At 63.1% G+C, this 21057-nt stretch overlaps 1 protein-coding gene across 5 annotated transcripts in view; it reads right to left on the reverse strand.

Moving 5' to 3' along the window:
• Positions 1 to 21057, reverse strand: part of ZFPM1 (zinc finger protein, FOG family member 1) — a 69361-nt gene that overhangs the window by 21254 nt on the left and 27050 nt on the right. For all 5 annotated transcript variants that reach the window (XM_038538077.1, XM_038538074.1, XM_038538076.1 and 2 more), the window contains exons 2-3: positions 20909 to 21037; positions 18325 to 18453 (exon numbers count right to left, since the gene is read on the reverse strand). In XM_038538077.1, the coding sequence (XP_038394005.1) occupies positions 18325 to 18453; positions 20909 to 20996 (217 nt within the window). In that variant the 5' untranslated portion in view covers positions 20997 to 21037. The remainder of the gene's footprint in view (positions 1 to 18324; positions 18454 to 20908; positions 21038 to 21057) is intronic.

Consider the following 21057-nt stretch of genomic DNA (forward strand, 5'->3'; position numbering starts at 1 on the left):
GGCTATGGCAGATACCAGGCTGGGTGAAGGGAACATGTCTGGATCTCAGCCCCAGCTCACCAAGAGCCCTTGTTATAGTGCACAACCTGTGCAACTGTACGTGGTGGCCCTGGCGACACTCAACATCCAGCTACTGACAACTTATTTCCAGCAAACAGTTCCTGTCCAATCCCTTGCATAGCACAAATAGGGTCAAGCTGTATTAGAGCCCAGTTAGCACCTACCAGAGACCCTCTCTCAACCAGAAGCAAAATTGCATCAGAAAAGTGGGGGTGGTTGGGGCCACCCAATCCTGGCAGGCGGGGAACCTCATGAGGTGAATTCAGCTCAAGGGCAAGAAGGAATAAAAGTGTAGATGAGTGAGGGCAAGGGGCTTAGGGGTGGGGGACGCGGGGCTGGGGGTGGGAGCTGGCAGGGGCTGGGGGTGGGGGGACCGACAGGCAGGGAGACATGGTTATTTTTAAACAGCTTCGAGAAGAGCCAGAGGACCTGTGGCAGCCATAGCTCCCGAGCCACACGGCAGGCTGCGTCTCTGGACTCTGGCTCAGTGCTCGCTCACTCACAAAACCCCGGGGGGCACCTGGCAGGGGGATAAGGGAGGCAGAGCCTCTCTGCCCCGCGTCTCCCAGGAAACCTGGGCGGCGGCAGCTGCGATGGTGGGCCAGTTGGGGTGGGCTTCCCGGTGGCGGTGTCCTCCTCCCAGGCAGCCTCCTTCCATCCCTAGGTTCTCTTCCTGCACCAGCCAGGTCCTCCCGGGCCCCCCACGTCCCCCCACGTCCTCCACAGCCCTCCTCATCCCCCCACGTCCTCCACATCCCCCCACATCCTCTCACGTCCCCCCTCAGCCCTCCACATCCTCCTCCTTCCCCCACATCCTCCCACGCCCTCCCACGGGCCCCCCCGTCCCCCCACGGCCTCCACATCCTACCTCCATATCCCCCCACATCCTCCCACAGCCTCCACATCCCATGTCCCCCCACGGCCTCCACGACCCCCTCATCCCCCCAGGTCCTCCCACATCCCTCCACATCCTCCCATGGCCCTCCATGTCCTCCCACAGCCTCCACATCCCCCCATGTCCTCCCACGGCCTCCATGGCCCCCCTCATCCCTCCAGATCCTCCCACGTCCCCCCACGGCCTCCATGACCCCCTCATCCCCCAGGTCCTCCCACATCCTTCCACATCTTCCCATGGCCCTCCATGTCCTCCCACAGCCTCCACATCCCCTCATGTCCTCCCATAGCCTCCACAGCCCCCCTCGTCCCTCTAGGTCCTCCCACGTCCCCCCACGTACCGCCACGGCCTCCATGACCCACTCGTCCCCCCAGGTCCTCCCACGTGCCCCCACATCCTCCCACAGCCTCCATGACCCCCTTGTCCCCCCAGGTCCTCACACATCCCTCCACATCCTCCCATGGCCTCCATAACCCCCTCGTCCCCCCAGGTCCTCCCACATCCCCCCACATCCTCCCATGGCCTCCATGACCCCTTCGTCCCCTCAGGTCCCCCCTTGGCCCTCCACATCTTCCCATGGCCTCCACATCCCCCCATGTCCTCCCACGGCCTCCACAACCCCCTTGTCTCTCCAGGTCCCCCCATGTCCTCCCATGTCCTCCACGACCCCCTCATCCCCCCAGATCCCCCCTTGGCCCTCCACAGCCTCCCAGTCCCCCCACGTCCTCCCATGGCCTCTGCCTGCTCAGTCAGACATGGGGTGACACCATCTGCCCCGAGAACGTGTGATCCCAACCCGATCCCTGGTCCCCCTTTATTGAGCCTTAGCCTTGCACCTGGTACCATCTGCAGGAGTCCTCCCCGTCACACTCAAGCTCTCCCCCAGGCGCAGAGGGGGAAATCGAGGCGTAGTGCGGCTACGCTGCTGGCTCAAGACCCGCAACAGGGAGAGGAGTTGGGGGCCAGAGCCCCAGCCACACTCACGGTCAGGTCCTGACCCCCTTCCCTGTGCTGATGCAGGTGGTGACTGGGAGACATCGCTGGGGGTGGAGAAGACAGGGACTCTGCTGTGGGGGGAGGCGGAGTCACTGCTTGGGAGGAGAAGATGGGGACACTGCTGGGGGGGAGAAGACGGGGACTCTGCTGTGGGGGGAGGCGGAGTCACTGCTGGGGGGGAGATGGGGACACTGCTGGGGGGGAGATGGGGACACGGCTGGGGGGAAGTGGGGACACAGCTGGGAGGGATGTGGGGACACTGCTTGGGGGGAGGTGGGGACACAGCTGGGGGGAGGTGGGGACACAGCTGCAGGGGGGAGGCAGGGACACTGCTGGGCAGGAGTCAGGAGTGCAGCCGACGGCCCCTACCTGCCCTTTCCCTGTCCTCGGTTCCCCTCTGCAGGGGCCTCCTTGGGGAGGGGGTTGCCCCACAGGGGTCAGGCTATCACTACAGACGCAGCATCAGGACGAAAACTAATTTATGCCGGCAAACAACCCCACGCACGTTATTTCCAGAACAAACACGCTGCACGGGGATTCAATTTCGCCCCCCAAGCATCTGTGAGGAAGCAGATGACAGATCCAGCCCTTGCATATTTATACGATTTAATGTCTGTTTGGGTCCCAAAGCTCTCAGACGGCGTCCTGAGAGGACAAAGGAGGCCGGGCTGAGCGTTGCCGGCCACCCCAGGCCGGCTCCAGGCCCACCTCTGGGGTCCTGACAGAGCCGGTGTCGTGGGAGAGAACGAGGGTCTGGAATCAGCAGGCCGGGGCCAGGTCCTGCCTCTGCCCTGTGCCCGCCGGCCTCAGTTTACCTGCTGGGCTGGTAGCTCTGGGTAAAGCGAGCATGTCAGTCTGAGGCCAGCACTGCTCTTCCTCCCTGGGCTGTCCCGGGTGGTGTGGCGCAGCCCGGGGTGGCCACTGAGCCCCAGCCCCCCGCCCCGCCTCACAGCCTGCAGAGCCCTTGGGCGCCACAACGTGCAGGGTGAGCCAGTGAGGACGCTCTGGTCTGCAGAATCCTGCCCAGCCCTGACCAGATCTTGCTGATGGACGGGCCGGGGCTCCGACCCAGACCACCAGGCTCCAGAGCCCGCCAGGCCTCAGCCCCCACCCCCAGCCGCCAGCCTAGCTTGTGGCTCTGACAGGGGGAGCCCAGTGGTCTGTGGGAGTGTCTGAGCTCGGGGGCTGCCTCTGCACCCTGCCGGCTGCGCTTGTGCTAAGGGCCAGTGGCCCCCAGAGCAGAGCACAGAGTCCAGCTGCCCTGCAGCCCCAGCCCTCACAGTGGACTCGGGTCACCGCCAGCAGTCACTGATCTAACCGGCCCATCGCCTGGCCCCACCCTGTGGCTCCCATGGGCCAGCTGGCCCCAGCCTTGTCAGGAGTGGCCCTATCTCGGAGATCACGCTGTTTGCCTTTGATAAAAGTAACCAAAAGGGAGAGAAAAAGAGGGAGAAGGAAAGGAAGAAAGCCCCAGGAGCGAGCTGGCCCCACCCTGTGGGGTTCCAGAACTATCTGTGGGTGTGGCCCAGAGCGGGGCAGGCTAGGAAGCCATGTGTGGTACCAAACGTCCTGTGCCAACATGGAAACCAGGCCCAGAGAGGGTGAACAGCTCTCCAAGGTCACAGGGCAGACGCAGGGCGGTCTGGGGTCAGCTGGCACACGCTGTCCCAGGACGAGGAGCCGGGAAGACCCCTCACTCGCTCAGCCCCTCCCGCTGCAGATGCTGCTCCCTGGACCCTGGTGACCTGGAGCACCAGCCTTGGGGCCTGCGGGTGGGGTGACCTGCCCAGGTTCCTGGCTGAAAGTCCTTTCCCCGGCCCTCAGCATAACCCTCCTGAGACAGCCGAGCTCGGTGGCAGGTGGGGTCCTAGGAGGACAGGGAGAGGCCGGGGAGCTCCTCCTCCTGCCCCATGTGGCCACTGTCCAGGGGCTGACCATCCTACTGGAACGGCGCTGTTTTGAGGTGGGCGTGGTGAAGCCTCTGCCAGCCCCAAGAGCTCTAGAACCCGGGTCTGTGTCCCACCAAGGCCATCTCCCTGCTGGACGGTCACTTCCTCCCAGCCCTGGCTTCTGCCGCTGTGAGATGAGCCCAGGACAGGCCGGACAGCAAGCGCTCTGTGAGCACTGCAGGGAGCACGGCCCCCCAGCAGTCAGGGCTCTCAGCCTTTTGGGCCATGGAGTGACCCACTCTTAAAACAGACGACACCAGAGCCCGCTCTGGGTGGTGAGGGGGCTTCCTATGGGCTCAGGTACAGCACCACATGGCCCCCACTCCCGCCTCTGAGCCACCACCAGCCCACCTGGGTACCCCTGGCTCAGCACATTGGGAGACCTGGACCTGCACATGAGGGGCGTGGGCAGAGCCTGGTCACGTGCATGCCCCAATCAGGGGCCATGGGCAGGCATGGAGGGCCGCCTCCTGGATGGTCATCTTGAGATGAGCTGAGAGCCCAGCCAGGTAGGTGGGCACCAGCTGAAGCTCAGGAGCCCCAGGCTTGCGGCCACGGAGCCTGCTAGCCGGGATGGGGGTGGTGGTGCCACAGTGTGTGCAGCCCTTCCCTGATCTGGTTGGAGGGGGCAAGTTCCCATCAGTTCCTGGGAACATCCTGACCTGCTGGGCCTACCCCATTGGCTGCTATTTTGCTTCCTAATTACAGATGCGGTAATGAGGCCAGAGGAGGGGGCTGGGGGCAGGCTGAGCAGGAGGCCCCTGTCTGGGGGCACAAGGAAGGTGTGGGGCATGTTCAGGGGGGTCAGCAATGTCTCTGTGCATGGTGGGCTGCCAGCTGCTGCATAGGAGCCTGTCCTGCTGCTGCCTCTCCCCTGGGCTGGCCTCGTTAGGCCTGGGGCAATGGCAACCCCTTGCCCCAGGGTGCTGACAGGCTTGGGGCTGTCTTTAGTGCTACCCCACCTTGCAGGGCATGGAGAGTACAGATAGGCCACAGTCTGGGCCCCCAGGACCAGGAGACTCAGAGCTACGGGCACCAGCCAGCCAGCATGTCCCCTGGATCAAGCCACACCTGAATGCCACAGGAAGAAAGGGGTGGAGCCTGATTCCAGCCCTCCCTGTCATGGGGATAGGGGGCATAGTACCTTTGGGAAGACCTCACGCCACTTCAGGCCCCAGGCTCCCACACCTGAACAACGGGGATAAAGTGCTGGGGTCCATCTCCCTTGCTCTCTGCCAGCTGAGAAAAGCAAGGCTTGGAAAAGTTGAGGGATTGTCTGAGGCCACAGAGCCCAGTGACCCCAACTCAGGCAGCATGTCCTCACTCACAGTGAACCTGGCACACCAAGTGGTGGCGTGCCCCAGACCAGGAGCACAGCCCTGTCCCCATTTCACAGGTAGGAGCAATGAGATGGAGTGGGGCAGATGGGAGAGGATCCTGATGCCCAGGCCCCAGGGCATCTGATGTGCGCCGCTGCCGGCCAGATCAGACCAGGTAGGGGCCACAGATGCACACCAGATCACCAGCTCAAGTCACCTAAAGTCTCAGAGTTTTAGTGGCTCCCAGGGGCCCAGGGTGAGGCTGTCCACCCAGGCTGCCCCACAGAGCATGCCTGGGAGCGCCAGACCCCGGTGGGAGGGCCAGGACCTGTGACCTGAGAACACGTATACAAACAAGGACCCTGGCTGTCATCATTCAAAAATCAGGTTTCCCCTATGATCTGGGACTTCTGGGCTCACGCGTGGCAGAGCCAGGCTCACATTCCCGCAGGGCTGTGGCTGCTCAGAGAGTGAACGCCTTTCCCGGGGACAACGGCCCACCCCCTGCACCTATTCTGGGTGCTGCCACAGGGCCAGTCCTCAGCCATCTTTGTGTTAGCTTCCGTACGGAGTGCTGGGCACTGGGGATGTGACCCAGACCAAGGCCAGTGCCCATGTCCTGGATGGGGAGTCAGAGAGATCATTCCCGGGGAGCATCCTGACCCGCTGCGCAGGGCCTCCTGGCTTCTCGGCCCTGGCCCCTGGTGCCCTCTGCCCTCAGAGGCCCCCCACTGGCCTCTAGGCCTGGTTGTAGGTGTCTAGCCTCACCTGGTCCCCAGGCACCCCAAGTGTCCAGGCTGGGTGGGGTGTGCAGAGCCTGAGTCCTCCCTGGAGGAGGCTTTCTTTCTCATCCAGGCCTGAGGTTTTCAAAGGGTTTCAAGCCCAGAACCTTCCTTCCTAAGCAGCGGGGTGAGGCTGGAGCCGGTGGGTCCCAGCCCTCAGACCCTGAGGCCTCATCAGGAGCTCCTCCCTGGGGCGGGGGCCTGTCTGCCAGGAGCCCCCAGCGGCCTGCCTGGCCCACTGCACCTGCCTGGGGGTACTTTCCACTGGATGTGGCCCTATATCCCATATGCCCGCCCACTGGGCGTGGTGCCACGTGTCCTAACCCTCCTTCTGCCACCCTGTGAGGCTCGCCCAGCCCAGCGTGTCTCTGGCTGCATCACGTGGGGCGGGCCTGAGCCTGGGGGTGGAGCTGGCAGGCAGGCGACATTCCTGGGCACCAGCTGTGGGGGGCGCTGGCCGGGGCACACAGAGGTCGGCTCTGCTGTGGGCCAGCGGGTGCCGGGCACAGTGCCACCACAGGACATGGCTATTGACACCCTCCCTGGCTGGGACCTCTGTACGCCCGTCCCCTGATTTGGCAGTGGGGGCGATGTCATTGGCATCCTGCTCTGCTGCACCCCCGAGTCCCACCCTCTGACCTAAGGCTGGGGCGGGGTGGGGGGGACGCTCTGTTCCATTCACTCAGCCTCTCCTGTGGGCCGTTGGACCTTCAGGCCGGGGTAATGGACGGCTGTGTCTGGGAGGCCCTTGCAGAGCTTGGGACCCAGTGGCAGCTGGGTTGGAGGGTGGTGGCATGAAGCAGAGCCAGTGCCAGACACCCCAGAGCAGCCGACGAGCCATAGGCCCAGAACCTCCCCATAATACCCTGCCCGGCCCCGGGGTAGCAAGGGCGGGAGGCTGGGCACTGAGGTCCCCTCTGTGGGTCTACAGCAGCCCCGACCAGGGGGCAGGATGGGCAGGGAGGGCAGCCCGGGGCGCTGCAGCCCCCAGCTCTGCCCCCGCCCCACCCACCAGCTGGTGCCTGGGAACTTCTCTTCCTATCGCTGGAACATCGCTGGAAAGTATTGATTTTTTGACACAGAACAACAGCCCATCTTTATCGGGCTGAACCCTGGCCCCAGCTAATGGCGGAGCTGGGGCCTCTAGGGATCCTCGGGCAGTGCAGGGTGGGGCCTGTGGGGATCCTGCTCCATGGGGTGACGGCCCTAAGGGAAGGGGGTCTGCAGGGCTGGGACAGGGCGAGCCTCGGAAGGGGCCCTGCAGGAAGCTCAGAGGCAGGTCTGGGGGACGTTATGGCAGGGCTGCCTCAAGCTCTGGTCACCCCATCTGGACCTCCAACCCAGGGTTTCTGGGGGAGGGCTGTGCTCCCAGATACTATGCCTTCCCCCCCGCCCCCCCACAAAGCCAAGAGCAGCTCAATGGGCAGGAGACAGGGGGTGGTCTGCATGCTGGGCTCTGGCTGCTGCCCTGCATCACCCCAAGGTTTCTGAAGAGTCCTGAGATGCCACCTTCCTGGCACCTCACTGTTTGAGAACTCACAGTCCCTCCGGCCTTCATGAAGAGCCAACTGCCCTGGGTCTCCCGGCCTCAGTCTTCCCAGCAAGGAAGTGGGCAGAAGGAGTCCCATCAGCCCCCAGGCCTGGCTACTCTGGCCTTGGGAGACCCTGAGGCCTGGGAGCCAGGGTGGGGGTCCCCGGCCCTCCCAGCCCTGTTCTGTCCTGGCAGCAGGCTGGAAGCAGGATGTGTGATAAGGCAAAGAAATGCCTCCTGTGCAAACAGCTCCTCTGGCTCCTATCGGTGTCCTGGCCCCCAGGGGCCAATGCCACTGAGGGCCCTTCCTTCCCAACTGGCCTCCAGCTCACCAGCTCCTGGCCTCCAGCCTGGCCAGCCCACCCTGCTCCCTGCCTGGGCTGGGACGTGGCCAGGGGTCCAGGCCCAGACTCTCCTATGTAAGTGGACGGGTAGGTGGGTGGGCAGGGAGAGGTCTGGGCAGAAGCAGATGGGTGCAAGGGTGAAGGGACAGCCCTCCTCCTGCTGCCACTGCCAGGGGCCAGGGGTGGGGCCTGGGTAACAGCAAGCACTGAGGTTAGCCGCTGTCATGGAGAATGGGACAGAGCCCCCGCCTATGGCCCAGTGAACCCCTTGGGGTTATGGAGATCCTCCCAGAAAAGGCAATAATCCCGGAGCACCTGCAGATCCTTTACAAGTCCTGCATCTCTCACTGGTCCCACCCAACGAAGGACGACCCTGCACATGGGAGGGAAGCTGGGTCCCAGGGAGAGGCCTGCACTGTGTGGAAGCTGCAGACACCTGCTTTCAGGGCCCCCTCCCTCTCCCACCATGCCATAGTGGGGGTGGTTCTCCCCCTTCACAGGCGAGACCGAGGGTCAGAGAGGACCTGGCCACATGGAAAGGTGGGTGGCTGAGTTCAAGGGGTCCAGCCCTATCCAGTGCTCTGTCCCTCAGGTCCTTGGATGGGGAGGCAGGGCACAGGGCTGGGCTGGGGCCTGGGAAAGGGGGGGCGAGAGGCCTGGACACAGAAAGCCCTGCCCTCCACATGAAGCACATACAGCTCCTTTCCACCTCACCTCTTCACCCCAGAAGGCCCCAAATCGGGGCTCTGCACCTTCTCGCTGAGCCCATGGCTGACACCCCGAGGGTGTCTCTGCTTCAGCAGTGCGGGGCTCCCTCCCACCTCCACCCCTGCCTGTTGCTCATGTGCCACCGGCAAGGTGCCCAGGCCATCAGGGGAGGGCGGGGCAAGGGGAATTCAGCAGAACCAGTAAAGGCTGGGAGAGTGGGGACCAAGGCGGCGGTAGCGCGGCCACCCGACGTCAGCCCCAGCCCCGCTGTTACTGCCTGCAGCCTTCAGTGTGCATATGGCCAACCCATGCGAGCGTGTGCGGGGAGGTGCGCACAAGGGCAAAACGTCTAGGGATTCGTGGGGAATTTGCTTCTTTTAGAATCATTTCTCCCTCTTCTCACAGAGATTTCGTAGGTCAGCAAAAAATAAATAATGGCTTCCTATCATCAAGATGGCCATGAGGGCGCTCCTCGCCACCCTCGGCCTGTCCATGGGGAGGGGACTCTTCCGGGATAGACTCCTAGAAGCTGGAGCTCCAGCCGGAGCACTCGGGTGTCTGTGAGCGCTGGCGGCGGGGGTACGGCCCAGGCTCAGGGAAGCCGAGGGCCCGCAGCCCGCCCCGAGCAGGGCCTGACCTACAAGCACCTGCCTGGCCACGGCCTGGTCCTCTGGGGGGGGCGGCGAGGAGGGGCATCTGCCTCTGTCTGTGGGGGTGAAGGCGGGTCGGGGGCAGGGGGGTGGGCGGGCGAGGGGCCCCCTCCCCACGACGACACACAAAAGCCCCAGTGATAGCATCACGCCACATCTCGGGCCCAGCCCGGCCCTTTCGGGCAGGATATGACCAGCCCTCGAGCCAATGGCGGCCCCTTTGTCCCATCTCCGGGGACCGATCTTATCGGCCGCGTCCACCGCCGCCGTAATGGAAAAACACGGTGAGGAAATCAGAAGTTACGTACAAAGATAGAGGAATAATAAATAAATAAATACAGAGCGAGCCCTGGCTGGCAGCAGGGGAGGGGGTCTCGGAGAACGGCGTGTCAAAGCCCGAGGGGCGGGCAGGAGGGCTGCAGGCAGGGCCCGGCTCCCGTCCTGGCTCTGAGAGGGCCGCTGCATGTCCCCCAGCCTCAGTTTCCCTATCTGTCAGATGGGCACGACTGACACCCACTTCTTGGGCTGGGGTGGATCCTGTGACAGCCGGTGGCCGGCACCAGGGCGGCGCTGCCTTGGTCTCCGTCCCGGGGCAGGGGGGACAGCTTGATGGAGATGCTGGCCCACCCCAGCAGAGGCTGCACGGCCACAGGGAGGGCCCACACCATGCCCAGGGGCTGCTGCGCCCTGCCCGTGCGGCCCTCCTGCTGCCCGCCAACCCCAGCCCAGCCCCAGCCCTCCTCATGCCTCCAGGCAGCCCAGATACCCTGTCCCTGTCCCCGAGGAGCAGCCCAAGCCCATGGACGGGCACAGTAGGCCTAGGAGCCCAGTGAGGGGGGATAGGTGGAGGCTCATGGTGGGGACCCCACTGGCCAGGGCTAACATGATAGGGACAGTACCACCGTTAGTGTCGCCAATAGTGACACCAAGCAGAGTCCAAGTGGTAGGACCAGTGCTGGTCTCAGGGCGGGAGCCCTGCTGGTTGGTGCGTAGGTGACAGCAAGGCTGTGGCAGAGGGCCTGTGTCAGATGCCACCCTGTTGTCCCCTGGGTGTCTCCCAGGCCCGTGTCTGTGGCCCACTCACTGTGGAGGCCACAGGCTGAGCACACTGAGCTGATGCAGCCCAGCCACATGGCCTGGCTGGGGAGAGTCTGGGTTTGGGTCTAGGAGGAGGACAGGGAAGGAAAGTTCTGGAAGGGGCCCCTCAGGTGCAGCCAGGCAGACCCAGACTGGCAGCGCCCTGACATCTGGGAGGCGCTGGCAGGGCCCAGGCGGCAGCACAGACACAGCCTGGGGCCAGGGGGCGGTCTGGCTGGGGCAGGAAGCCGGGTGGGAGGGCGGAGGAGGAAGCTGGGCTCGATTAGCGCCTGCGGCCGAGATAGGCCACCCTGGCCACAGATAGCCGCTCCCGGAAGGCCGGTGAGGTCAGCGGGCAGTACAGGGCAGGCGGCCAGGCTGGGCCTCCACGCGCTGTGGATGGCGGAGGACTTGGGCCCTGACCATGCTCCCTGTCGGCCACTGTGCTGCCCGTCTGCCCTCCATCAGGCAGTGTCTACACCAGGGGAGGGGCTGGGAGAGTCCCTGAGGACTACGTGTGATAGGGCTAGGAGAGGGCCACTTCCCAGGAGGCGGCTCAGTCCCCCCATGGGGGTCTAGCACCTCCAGTGCTAGCGTCCAGCGGTAGCACTGGGGCAGCCTCAGTGTCCACATCTGTAGAACAGAGTGCAGCATCTCATAGGGGTCGCAAGTCCACCCTTGAACCCATCCAGTCCAGCCCCGACAGTGGTCAGCCCCAGCCCCCAGCCCTCCCTCCACCCTGCAGACCCAATGCAGGGCATTTGCTGGGCTGAACCCCATGGGGTGGCTCCCCCGTTGTGTGCGGTCGCCGTGTGTGGTCTGCGCACATCCCCATGGGTGCCACCCCCTTCCCTCTGCTCTCCTTGGTCAATATTCCTGGCGTTAGTGTCTAGTCCTTGTCTCTCTGCCATGGGCTGTGGCTCCGGGAGGGCAGTGGCCAGGCTGTTTTATTCATGCTGTGACCCCATTGTCTAGTCCAGGGCCTAGATAGTAGGTGACAGTAGGTGGTCTAGTAGTAGGTGCTCAATGAACCAAAGCACAAGCAAGTGAGCAAATGGGGATGAGTTCTGGCAGGAGGGTGGTCTGAGTCTTGCTGAAGAGCTGCTCACTGGCCATCTGCCCCCTCATAGGTCCCCTGGGGGACCTGGGACCCGGGCGTCTTTGCTGGGGATGGAAGACAGAACTAGCCAAGGGCCCATCTGGATGCCAGGTGGATGGCACCTCCGTGGTAAGGAGCCACTAATCGTAGTGAGGAGCTGCCCGAGGTCAAGGGGTCAGCAGCCCAGCCCCGGGGGCAACTGGGGCCAGTTCCATGCCTCAAGGGCCCCCACCAGAGGGAGACAAGGAGGTCTTGCTGCAGACCCCCCTCTGCACCTGGCCTTCCCGGGGTGCTGTGTGTAACCTGGTGCCTGGCCCCCAGTGCCCACCAGGCATGCGTGTGGGCCCGGCCAGCCACAGAGCACAGGCCCCCGGCTCATGCATGGCCCCCCCGTCAGCCCTGGTCTGGGGGCCCTGTCTACGGAGCTCTGCTCAGAGAGGTGGTCAGGCGGAGGGTTCAGGCCCCTCCCCTGGCCCAGGGACTAAAGCTCTGGCTCAGGGCCAGGGGCGGTGGGCAGCCAAGGTGGCCATCGATCAGTCAGCCACCCTGGGCCTCTGCTGGCGGAACCTGTGACAGCTGAACTCCGTTTCCAAGACAACCACCTCTGTGATGCAGCCCCCTTGCTCTGAGGTTGCCTCCTCCCTCCTCACCCCTGCACTCACCCTGGACTTAGTGGGGCATGCTCCAGCCTTGGGGCTCTCGCCTTGACCATGCCCTCTGCCTGGTGCACCAGCCCCAGAGCAGTGGCTCTTGCCTCTTGGTCTGGGTGCAGGGTGGGCTTGGTGGGGCATGGCTCCCCCTCACGTGACATCACTGCCCCCATTCCAGGCAGTCTGTCTCCCCAGCCACCTGATTGCTGGCTCCAGGCCGGTGTTTAACACACGTACAAGTGTTTGTGGAGTGAATAAATGGCCTCCTCTTGCCTACTGCTGGGCCGTAGGTACCGTGCTCTTCTGGATCCATGGCCAGTGTCACCCCCACGACACACCCCTAAGGGGGAACCACCCCCACTGTCACCAGCAACTGCGGCGTGCCCGACCCAGGGGTGCACAACACTCCCCCTCAGGACTGTCCCCCATCTTTTGGAGTCAGTCTGCTCAGCTGTGAAGCAGGGAGGCTCAGGACACGGGGAGGGCCTGCTGCGTGGGTCTCAGGCATACGTCCCCCAGGGGCCCCATGGTGTGGACGCCCTTCCCTGGGACACCCAGAGCTGGCTCCTGACCCAGCCCCTGAGTCTGGTCATGGAGCTGACCCCAGGCTGACCCTTGCCATCCGCCGTTGCCCTCTCCCTCACCCCTCCTCCACTCGTTAATCTAAGACAAATAGGCCTATCGGGCTGCAGTGCCAGGCCCCACGATAACGCCAAATAGCTGAAATGATTTTTCCCACCCACACATGCCGAGCTGGTGGGAGGGGATGTGCGGCCAGGCCCTATCGGTCCATCTCCCGGGCTGTCCATCAGGACAGCCTGTCCTGCCTCGGCAGCCCGACCGCCCGCTGCCCGATAACAAACCTTGAGGTTTGCCTAGAAACTCCAGTAGTGAGATTAGTCAGCCGAGCACGGCCCAGATAGCCAGCCCAACGCCCTTGCTTACACTCCAGGGGTGGAGAGTCCAGCAGGCTCCCCAGGACCCCAGGGGTCGGTGGGGACAGACTCCAGAGCTCCAGCAGGAAGCAGCTGCCTCCTCTGGCCCCTCACAGCACTGTGCCCCCGGCAAGGCAGCAAACCAAACAGCTCACTTAAAACCTTCCAGTCCCTCATTTTATAGGCAAGACAGCAACGGCATCTCCCTATGCTCCATGGCACTGAGCCCAAACCTTGACCCATCTGCACCCATCCTGTCTAATGCGCCAGCCACACCCACGCTGCTCAAACCTCAGGGCCTTTGCACATGTCAGCTCACTGCCTGGACACCGGCACACCACTCCTGTTGGTCCTTTAGGCCTCAGCGTGGGGAAGCTTCTGCTGACCTGCAGGGCTCTGAGGACATGGCCAGCCTCCCCATCTCTGCCTCCAGGGCCTCAGATGAGGACAAAAGAAGTAACACCTAATGCTGGCCAATCAGATTTTGTTTCATAAACAGTGGTCATCAGGAAAGAGTTCCAGACTCCAAGGCACTTGTGGGTGAATGAAACCCCACTCCTGGGGCTCTGATCACAAAGCTGGCCACCGTGTGTGCCCCTCACCACCGCCTGCCTTCTTCCTTCCCCAGAGCTGGTGGGGAGCCCCTGTGGGCCTTACAGGTTCACTGTCGGCTCCCTGCCTGGCATGGCACCTGTAGCAGACAGCCCTGCACTCAGCAGCTGGTGATGCTGCTCCCCATCCAGGGCATCTGGACCTTGCCTCCCAGGGGGGCAGATGGAGAGCGGTTCTTGGCTGCCCTGTGCCAGGCACAGCAGGCAGGGACGGAGGGAGGGAGGGAGGCCAGAGGAGACCGCCCCGCCCCAGGGAGCCAGGGAATGTCCCCCTCCCTCTGCTGGCTGAGGGTCTGCTCAGGCCAGAGGGGACCCCACGAGGCTGGTTGCAGAGGAAGCTCCAGGACGCCCCTGGAACCCCCCACCCCACAACACACAGCTGTTTCCTTCATCTAGTTCCCTGGGACCTGGGACCTGGGACCTAGTTCCCTTGGACCTGTCCCAGGCAGGCCAAGGGCACACTAACTGCCACTGGACAGAGGCTCAGATGGGGACCAGGAGATAGGTGATGGGCCTGGGACTCTCGCTCAGGATGGGATCCTGGAGGCTCTCAGTCCAACAGGCTCTCTGCCTGCCTGCTTGCCTTCCTGCTCTTTCTAGATGTTGGGTGGGGAGACAGGGAGCAGGGAATGGGATGGTGGCAGGGGGGCCGACCCCTCACAGGCAGAGAGCTCCTGGCCAGCTGCCCTCCAGACATGCTTTGGGGATTACAGATTACAGCTCTCAGGCATTTGCATATCAGAATTTTAAACAGCCAGCCCCTCCAGCGCACAAGGTCATTTCAAAGATAAAAATACTGAGCTCGCCCCCTTCCTGCCTCCAATTCCTTTTCTCTTCAAAGCCCCCAGCCCAGCACCCCCTCCCCGAGCCCTTGGGGGTACCTTTGCCACCTTGGGCTGTAACCCCTTCCCTGCCCTCCCTGCACTTCGCTCAGGCCCGGGGCCTCCCTCGCACCCCTGAGGCCCTATACAGGCTCTCCACTTGTACCATAGGTTCTCCTTGCCCTATAGGGCTGTGCAGGGGGGGCCTCCCTCCCACCGGGATCGCCTCCCTCCTCGCATACTTCCGAGTTCACTGGCTGGCTGGTCTGAGCTCACGGTGTGGACGACATCCTAGCACACCAACCCGTTTCACTGCAGAGGGCATTCATCTAGCAGTGGGTGTAGGCCCTCACCCCCCACCAGTAGCTGGTGGCAGCTACTGTCCACTGCTCAGAAGACAGAGGGGACACCCCTGAGACTACACAGTAGCACTGAGCTGGGTCTCCAGCCTAGCCTGGCCCCAGGCTCCTGAGTGGCAGGAGAGCTGGCTCTGGGTGCAGTGGGGGACTCCTGTGTCCAGGGCAGGGGACAGTGTCCGGGGGGACGAGACCACACTGCGAACAGAGGCCTTCCCCTGCCTTGGGGCCACGTGGCTGGGCTGGCTGCCTTTTGCCCTGAGTGCCTCCTTCCTGGGGCTCCTGCCTATACCTCAGCTCCCAGAGGAACCCAGGCTACCCGGGCAGGAGGAGGATGCTGGGGCTTGCCCTCTGTGTGCTGTGGGGATGACCTCTTCACAGGCTGCCCTGAAGCTACTGCTCTTCTTAGAGGCCCTGAGAGGTCAGCAACCAGCCCACAGTTGCTCAGCAAAGCTGGGCCTGGTCCAGGGCACACCCTGCCTCTCAGCACAGCCAGGGGTTCCCAGGTGACCAGCAACTCCTGAGAACTAAGCCACCAGCTGCCAACACAGCTCACAACTTTTTAAAATGAAGGCACATCCCTGAGCACCTCCCTAGACTGTTTTTGGGGCTCTGGGGTCACCAGGTATCAGGTGGGGGCAGGAACAGATCAAGGAGACAGTGAATTCCCTCTTGAGTCCCAGATCCACACTCCAGTGTTTGTGACGCCCTTGCACATCTAGGACCGCCCCTGTGTTTGTGTTGTGTCCTGCCTGGTGCCCTGGGGGTGCCTCCTGAGGACGCTCGTGGCCATCTGCTCTGGGCCTTGACCTCAGGCAGGGCGGCCCCACTGGACCCGCTGTGCTGGGGCAGAGAGGCCCTGAGGCCCGGTCACTCTGCTGGGTTGCAGTCACCTGCTCCTGGGGCTCCCTGGGTGATGGGTCCCACAGAGGGGGAAGGGATGGGGTCCCCGAAAGCCCCGTGAACCCTGACCCTGGCCAGCAGATGACAGCCATAGAGGAGAGGTGTAGGTAAGCAGTGCGCGTTGTGCCAGATGTGTGCTGAGCCCTAGGCTCTGGGAGGTGACCGAGTCCTGCCTCACGCAGGCCAAATGGGAGATGCTAGGGGCCCAGTCACTGCTCTACAGCCAGACAATGCAAGGTGCACTGGGGCTCAAGCTGGCTGATGTCCCCCAGGCTGCCTTCATAAGCCAGGTCCCCAAGCTGGGTGGTGGGGACAGAGCAGTGGCTGCAAGCCAGGGACAAGACACAGACCCTGAGACACAGGGAGTGGAGGTGCTCTCCCAGGATGGGCGGAGCGGTTCAGGCTCAGAGAAGGGGGGTGGGCAGGCCAGGACTGTGGGCAGAGGCCGCGATTGCCCTCTCCACGCCCATAGCAGGTCACTGGGGTGGGCATTGTCTTTGGGGACAGCGGCCTGGCCAGGCCCTGGCAAAGCCCCACTGTCCCATCGCTGGCACGGGCGGCCCCCTGAGATAAGGACCCGCTGGGCCTCTCTGGCTTCCCTGGCGGACGATAAGTGTGGCCTGTCTGGGGTCTGATAGGGGGCAGGCACCACGGCGGTTGGCCAGCGGCAGCTTATCGGCCCATCGCTGCCCACTGCACAGAAATTTCTATCTGCGGAGGATGATAGGGAGCCCCCTGGCCCCAGAGGATGCACTCCAGCCCTCAACCATGGCCAACCTTGGCCAACCTTGCCCTGGGGTCAGCTTCCAGTCTCTAGAGGCCTCTGTGGCTCCATCTATAAAAACGGGGGTGGTGATTCTAATCCCGTAGGGTGAGGGGGGCCCTGCTCTGGAGCCGGGTGCTGGGTCTGTCCCTTACTCTGCTGCTTCCCAGCTGGGTGAGGATAGATAAGCCCCTTGGTCACATTGTGCCCAAGTGTCCTCCATAAACTGGGAGAGGTTACCCCCATGCCCACCTCAGGCTGGTGTGGGGTCTCCTGTGCTCTCCTCCCCACGGCCACTCTCCTCCACGGCTGTGGCCTCAGCCTGTCACCTGCCCAGCGGCCAGTCAGGGCCTCTCAGGCCAGTAGATGGTACCTACTTCCCCCCCATCTTAGCACAAAGTTTCCTGATAAAGACTGGAATGTGACAGGCCACTGGACCCGGGGCAGGGCTGACCTAGCTTCTGTGGGGCCCTTGCTATTCCCTCATCTGCAACTGGGGAAACTGAGGCAGCCTGACCACAGGGTCCCTGCCCAGCCTCACAGCACTGCCCTGTGTGCAGAAAGGCCCCAGGGTGGACCCCAGCACCCACAGGTGTCAGGTTTAGTGGTGCCTGACTAGGCACTGAGGGCCTTAAGGACACATAGTCCCATGTCCTGCCCCTGGCCAGCTGCTCCTCGGTGGAGACAGGACACACTGCTGCCATGTTCTCTGCCAGGGCACGGGCCCCTCCTCTGCCATCAGTGGGACCCCAAGATGGGGGGTGTGGGGGCTGAGGGACACGGAGCCACATCTCTTTTGAGGGGCAGCAGTGTTGCTTCCTTGCTGGGGGCAGAAGAGGGGATCCCCCCAGGATTGTCTTACTCAGGATGCTCTGCTCCTGGGAAACACCAGGCCATCCAGGTGAGAGAGGCTGAGAGCAGAGGTGGGGGTGCTTTCCGCATGAGGTGGGGGTCACTATGCTGGTTGTGACTGCCAGGCCAACCTGTCCCTCCCATGGCCTGAAAGGAGGAATGAGGGTCCCTTGACCCTACAGCAAGACAAGGCCCTACCGTGGGCTCTTCCCCACTGTCCCTGAGCCTCACTCTTATTATACCTGCCTGCATACTCCCTGAGGACCACCTGCTCACGCTGTGTGTCTGGTACACAATGAATGCTTCCTGCGTCTGCACACGCCTGGCCCGAGTACACGGCCTCCACTCCCCAAAGACCCTGCCCCACTCCCCAAAGACCCTGCCCCAAGCCCTTGAGGACCAGCCATACAGGTGCCCAAAGATGGAACATGCAGCCCCACATTCCCCAGAGTTATGCAGAATGGAAACACATGGCACGCCCAGGATCCCCCTCCTCACAATAGGTAGGAGGGAGGCCATGTCTCCCACAACTGCCACAGTCAGAATTTTGGCTGCAAACTGGTGGTCAGGGTGACAATGGTGGCACAAAACCACCCTCAAGACGCTCCCTGCGCTGCAGCCTTGGGCAGGTGGAGCCAAGGCCTGCACCCTGCACTGCCAAACTCCCCTCCACACCCTGGGATGGCTTTCCAGGCACACCACCTCCCTGGCGTTGGCTGTCCCCAGTTCCATTCGTGCTTTTCCCCGCCCTCTTTTCCAATCTGATGGGAATGCCTCCCCAGAACCCTCAGGACATGTGGGCACGGGGTGTAGCTTGGCGTACTGGTATGGCCCCCAGCGGTGTCACTGGCCCCACAGGCTGGCTGGACTTTGGAATGAGTACAGGTCCTGGCCCAGAGGGTCGCCAGTAACCTCCTCAGCCAGAAGGCGAAGGAGGCCCGTCCCACCCATGCCGTCAGGACTCCCAGAAGCCTGGGTCTTGGGGCTGCCAGACCCCGACCCCTGACCACAGGTGTGGTTTACCTGGTCCACTCCAGGAGACACCGGACTCCTCTTCCAGCGTGGTCTCTGGCTCCTCCTGCCCCTCCATCTCCTCAGGGCCTCCTGGGGGTGTGGGGGGTGGTGGCGATGGTGGGTGTGGGGGGTTAGCGTCTGCAGACATAGAACACCGTCAGGCCCTGCCATCCCTGGGCGTCGACTCTCCCAACCTGCCCACCTCACCCTGTGGCCAGGAGAGACACAGAGGCCCAAGTGGGTGGGTGCATGCCCAAGGTCACCCCGTACCCAGGTTAGCTCTAAAGGGGGGAGAGACCCCTCAATTTTGTCTTCAGCCTTTAGAACCCCTCATCCCCTCATTAATTGAAGCTATGGTTGCTATTCCGGCTGCAGTTAATAATTAGAGGGCAGGGTGGCCTCAAAGGCACACCCAGGCCAGCGGGCACACGTGCAGGTTCTGGCTCCCTGGTCTCCTCCATCGGCAGCTGGGGGCCCCTCAAGCCAGGCCCTGCACCCAATTCCAGCCCAAAGGGCATATTTGCCTTCCCTGCTGAGCCAGATAACTCCCGCAGCCCCCAATCGATGAGCTCCCATAAAAGCCCCCCCTTGGTGACGTCACACGCCCGGCAGATTATTAATACCCGAGATAAGGGCTGTGATTAACATCAAATAAATCAATCACACAGTATAAAAGTCCTATTATTTTTGGCTATAAATCAACGTGGCTGGTATTTGAGCTCCAGCCATCGCGCGGGAGCCGCGCAGGGCCCGCCCGAGAGGCAGATATTGCTCCCGCCGCCTTATCTCCCCCATCGCTCGCTGCGTTATCACCACGGCCTGTGCCAGGTGCAACCCCGGCTGTTTTTTCCAGCTCCTTCCCGGGCCCCGCCCCCATCCTGCACAGCCCTGGCTAGCTGATCAGATAAGGGGCCTGGCTCCCCTGGAAAGCCACCGGGTCAAAGTCCACCAGTAAGAGCCACTTGCCCTTTGGCAGATCGGGGCGCCCCCGTTAGTGCACAGCACCTCACAGCAGCAATGATGGCAGTGGTGATAAGGGGCCCCTTGTGCACTCCTGCAGCCACCCAGACATGGACACAGACAGCGAGGCTCGGGTCCTGGGGAAAAGCTGGGGGCACACGGGCTGCATCACCAGCCTGGATGATGAGGCAGGTGGCAGAGGGCATAGTCATGAATGACAAGGACACCTCGGCCACTGTACCTGGGAGCACTGGGGGATGGGAGCCTCAGTCCTCACTCCTAATGAGCCTGCCACTGTGGAAAGGGGCACAGGGGCCAGCAGATCTCAGAGGATGGGGTTTGTTGGGCGCCTGGCCTGTGGCCATCCTGGGGTGGGGGGGCAGATGCTTCGAGACAGGGAAATGCTGGGGGTGGGGTGTCCGGAGTGAGCACAGACTGCCTGAGATCTCTGCACCCCAGCCCCACCAGCAGAGCTCTCCCACCCACTCGCCAGGGCAAAGGTCCCGAGGGGACTGGCAGGGGTCGGCTGCCACCTGGTACACCTTCTCTGGGCATCTTTCCAGTCTCTGCTCAGTGTCACCACCCTCTACTCCCTCTCTCCCGCACTCCTGGTCGTGCCACCCACCATGGCCTTCCGAGACAGCCCACTTCAGGGCTACATCTCCCGGCCACACTACGGCCTGGGGGTCAACTCAGCCTCCGTGAGCAAAGAGCATCCCAGCACTGAGTGGGGGGTAAGATGCCCCGGCCGTGGCCAACAGCAGGCAGGCAGGGAGAGAGGTCGGGCTCAGCAGGCAGACTGGATCCCCCATGCCAAACTTCCTCCTCAGGAAAACAGGGGTGAGGGTGCTGACCACCCCCACACCACCTCCACCTTGGGAGCTCTCTCCTCCCAGGGGCGTCTGGGATACGGCTGGCTACAGAAGCTGCCCTCCCTTTGAGGTCCGCTGGGGACCTGTCCAGAGCAGGCTTCCTGGTGTCAGATTGATTCACCCCCAGTGTCTCCCCAGTACCACCCCCCACCCCTGAAACTGCCACCAAGGAGGCCCAAGGAAAGGTTTTGGTGCCAGGGGTGGGGGCGGGGGAAGCAGACATGATATGGAGGGAAATCAACCTAAACCCAGACCTGGGGCCGGATCGCTGCACTGTTGCTTTCCAGGCTGTGTGACCATGGGCAAGTCACTTAACCTCTCTGGGTCTCATTCCCTCGTCTGTAAAACAGCAGGAGAGCCTGCTATGCTCTGAGACCATGTGTGCTGAAGCCCACTGCCCGCTCCCACAGTGGGTAAATGGAGGCTAGCAGAGGGTGTGGCTTTCTTGAGGTCACTCTGTGGCCATGGCTAGACCTTCTCCATCAGGGCCTGTGTCTCCCCATCTGTACCAGAGCCCCTTGTGGTGTGGGTGTACACATCTCTTGCCCCTGGCCCCCCAGGCCCCCAAGGGTCAGGCCCCTGGCCACCCGCTGCCCAGCAGCCAGCGCCAGACATCAGCAGGCTTCACGCACACGCACAGAGGAGGAAACAGTTTCCCCAGAAGGACCCAGCTCCCGTGAAGGCACAGGTGAGGACATGGGAAGGCGTGGGGCAGCGCAGGCTATCAGGCTTGGCCTGCCGTGTACCCACCACCGACTCACCTGGACTGGAAGGGCTCAGGGGCTCGGGCTCTCTCACGGCCTCGGGCTCTGGTGCTCCTGCCTCTTGCTCTGGGAGGCTGGTGTCCATGGCCTGGGCCTCTTCTGAAGCCTCCACGTCTCCAAGGGAACCTGCAGACACAGCCCGGAGG

This window comes from Canis lupus, chromosome 5 (assembly GCF_011100685.1).
Source record: "Canis lupus familiaris isolate Mischka breed German Shepherd chromosome 5, alternate assembly UU_Cfam_GSD_1.0, whole genome shotgun sequence".
NCBI classification, from domain to species: Eukaryota; Metazoa; Chordata; class Mammalia; order Carnivora; family Canidae; genus Canis; species Canis lupus.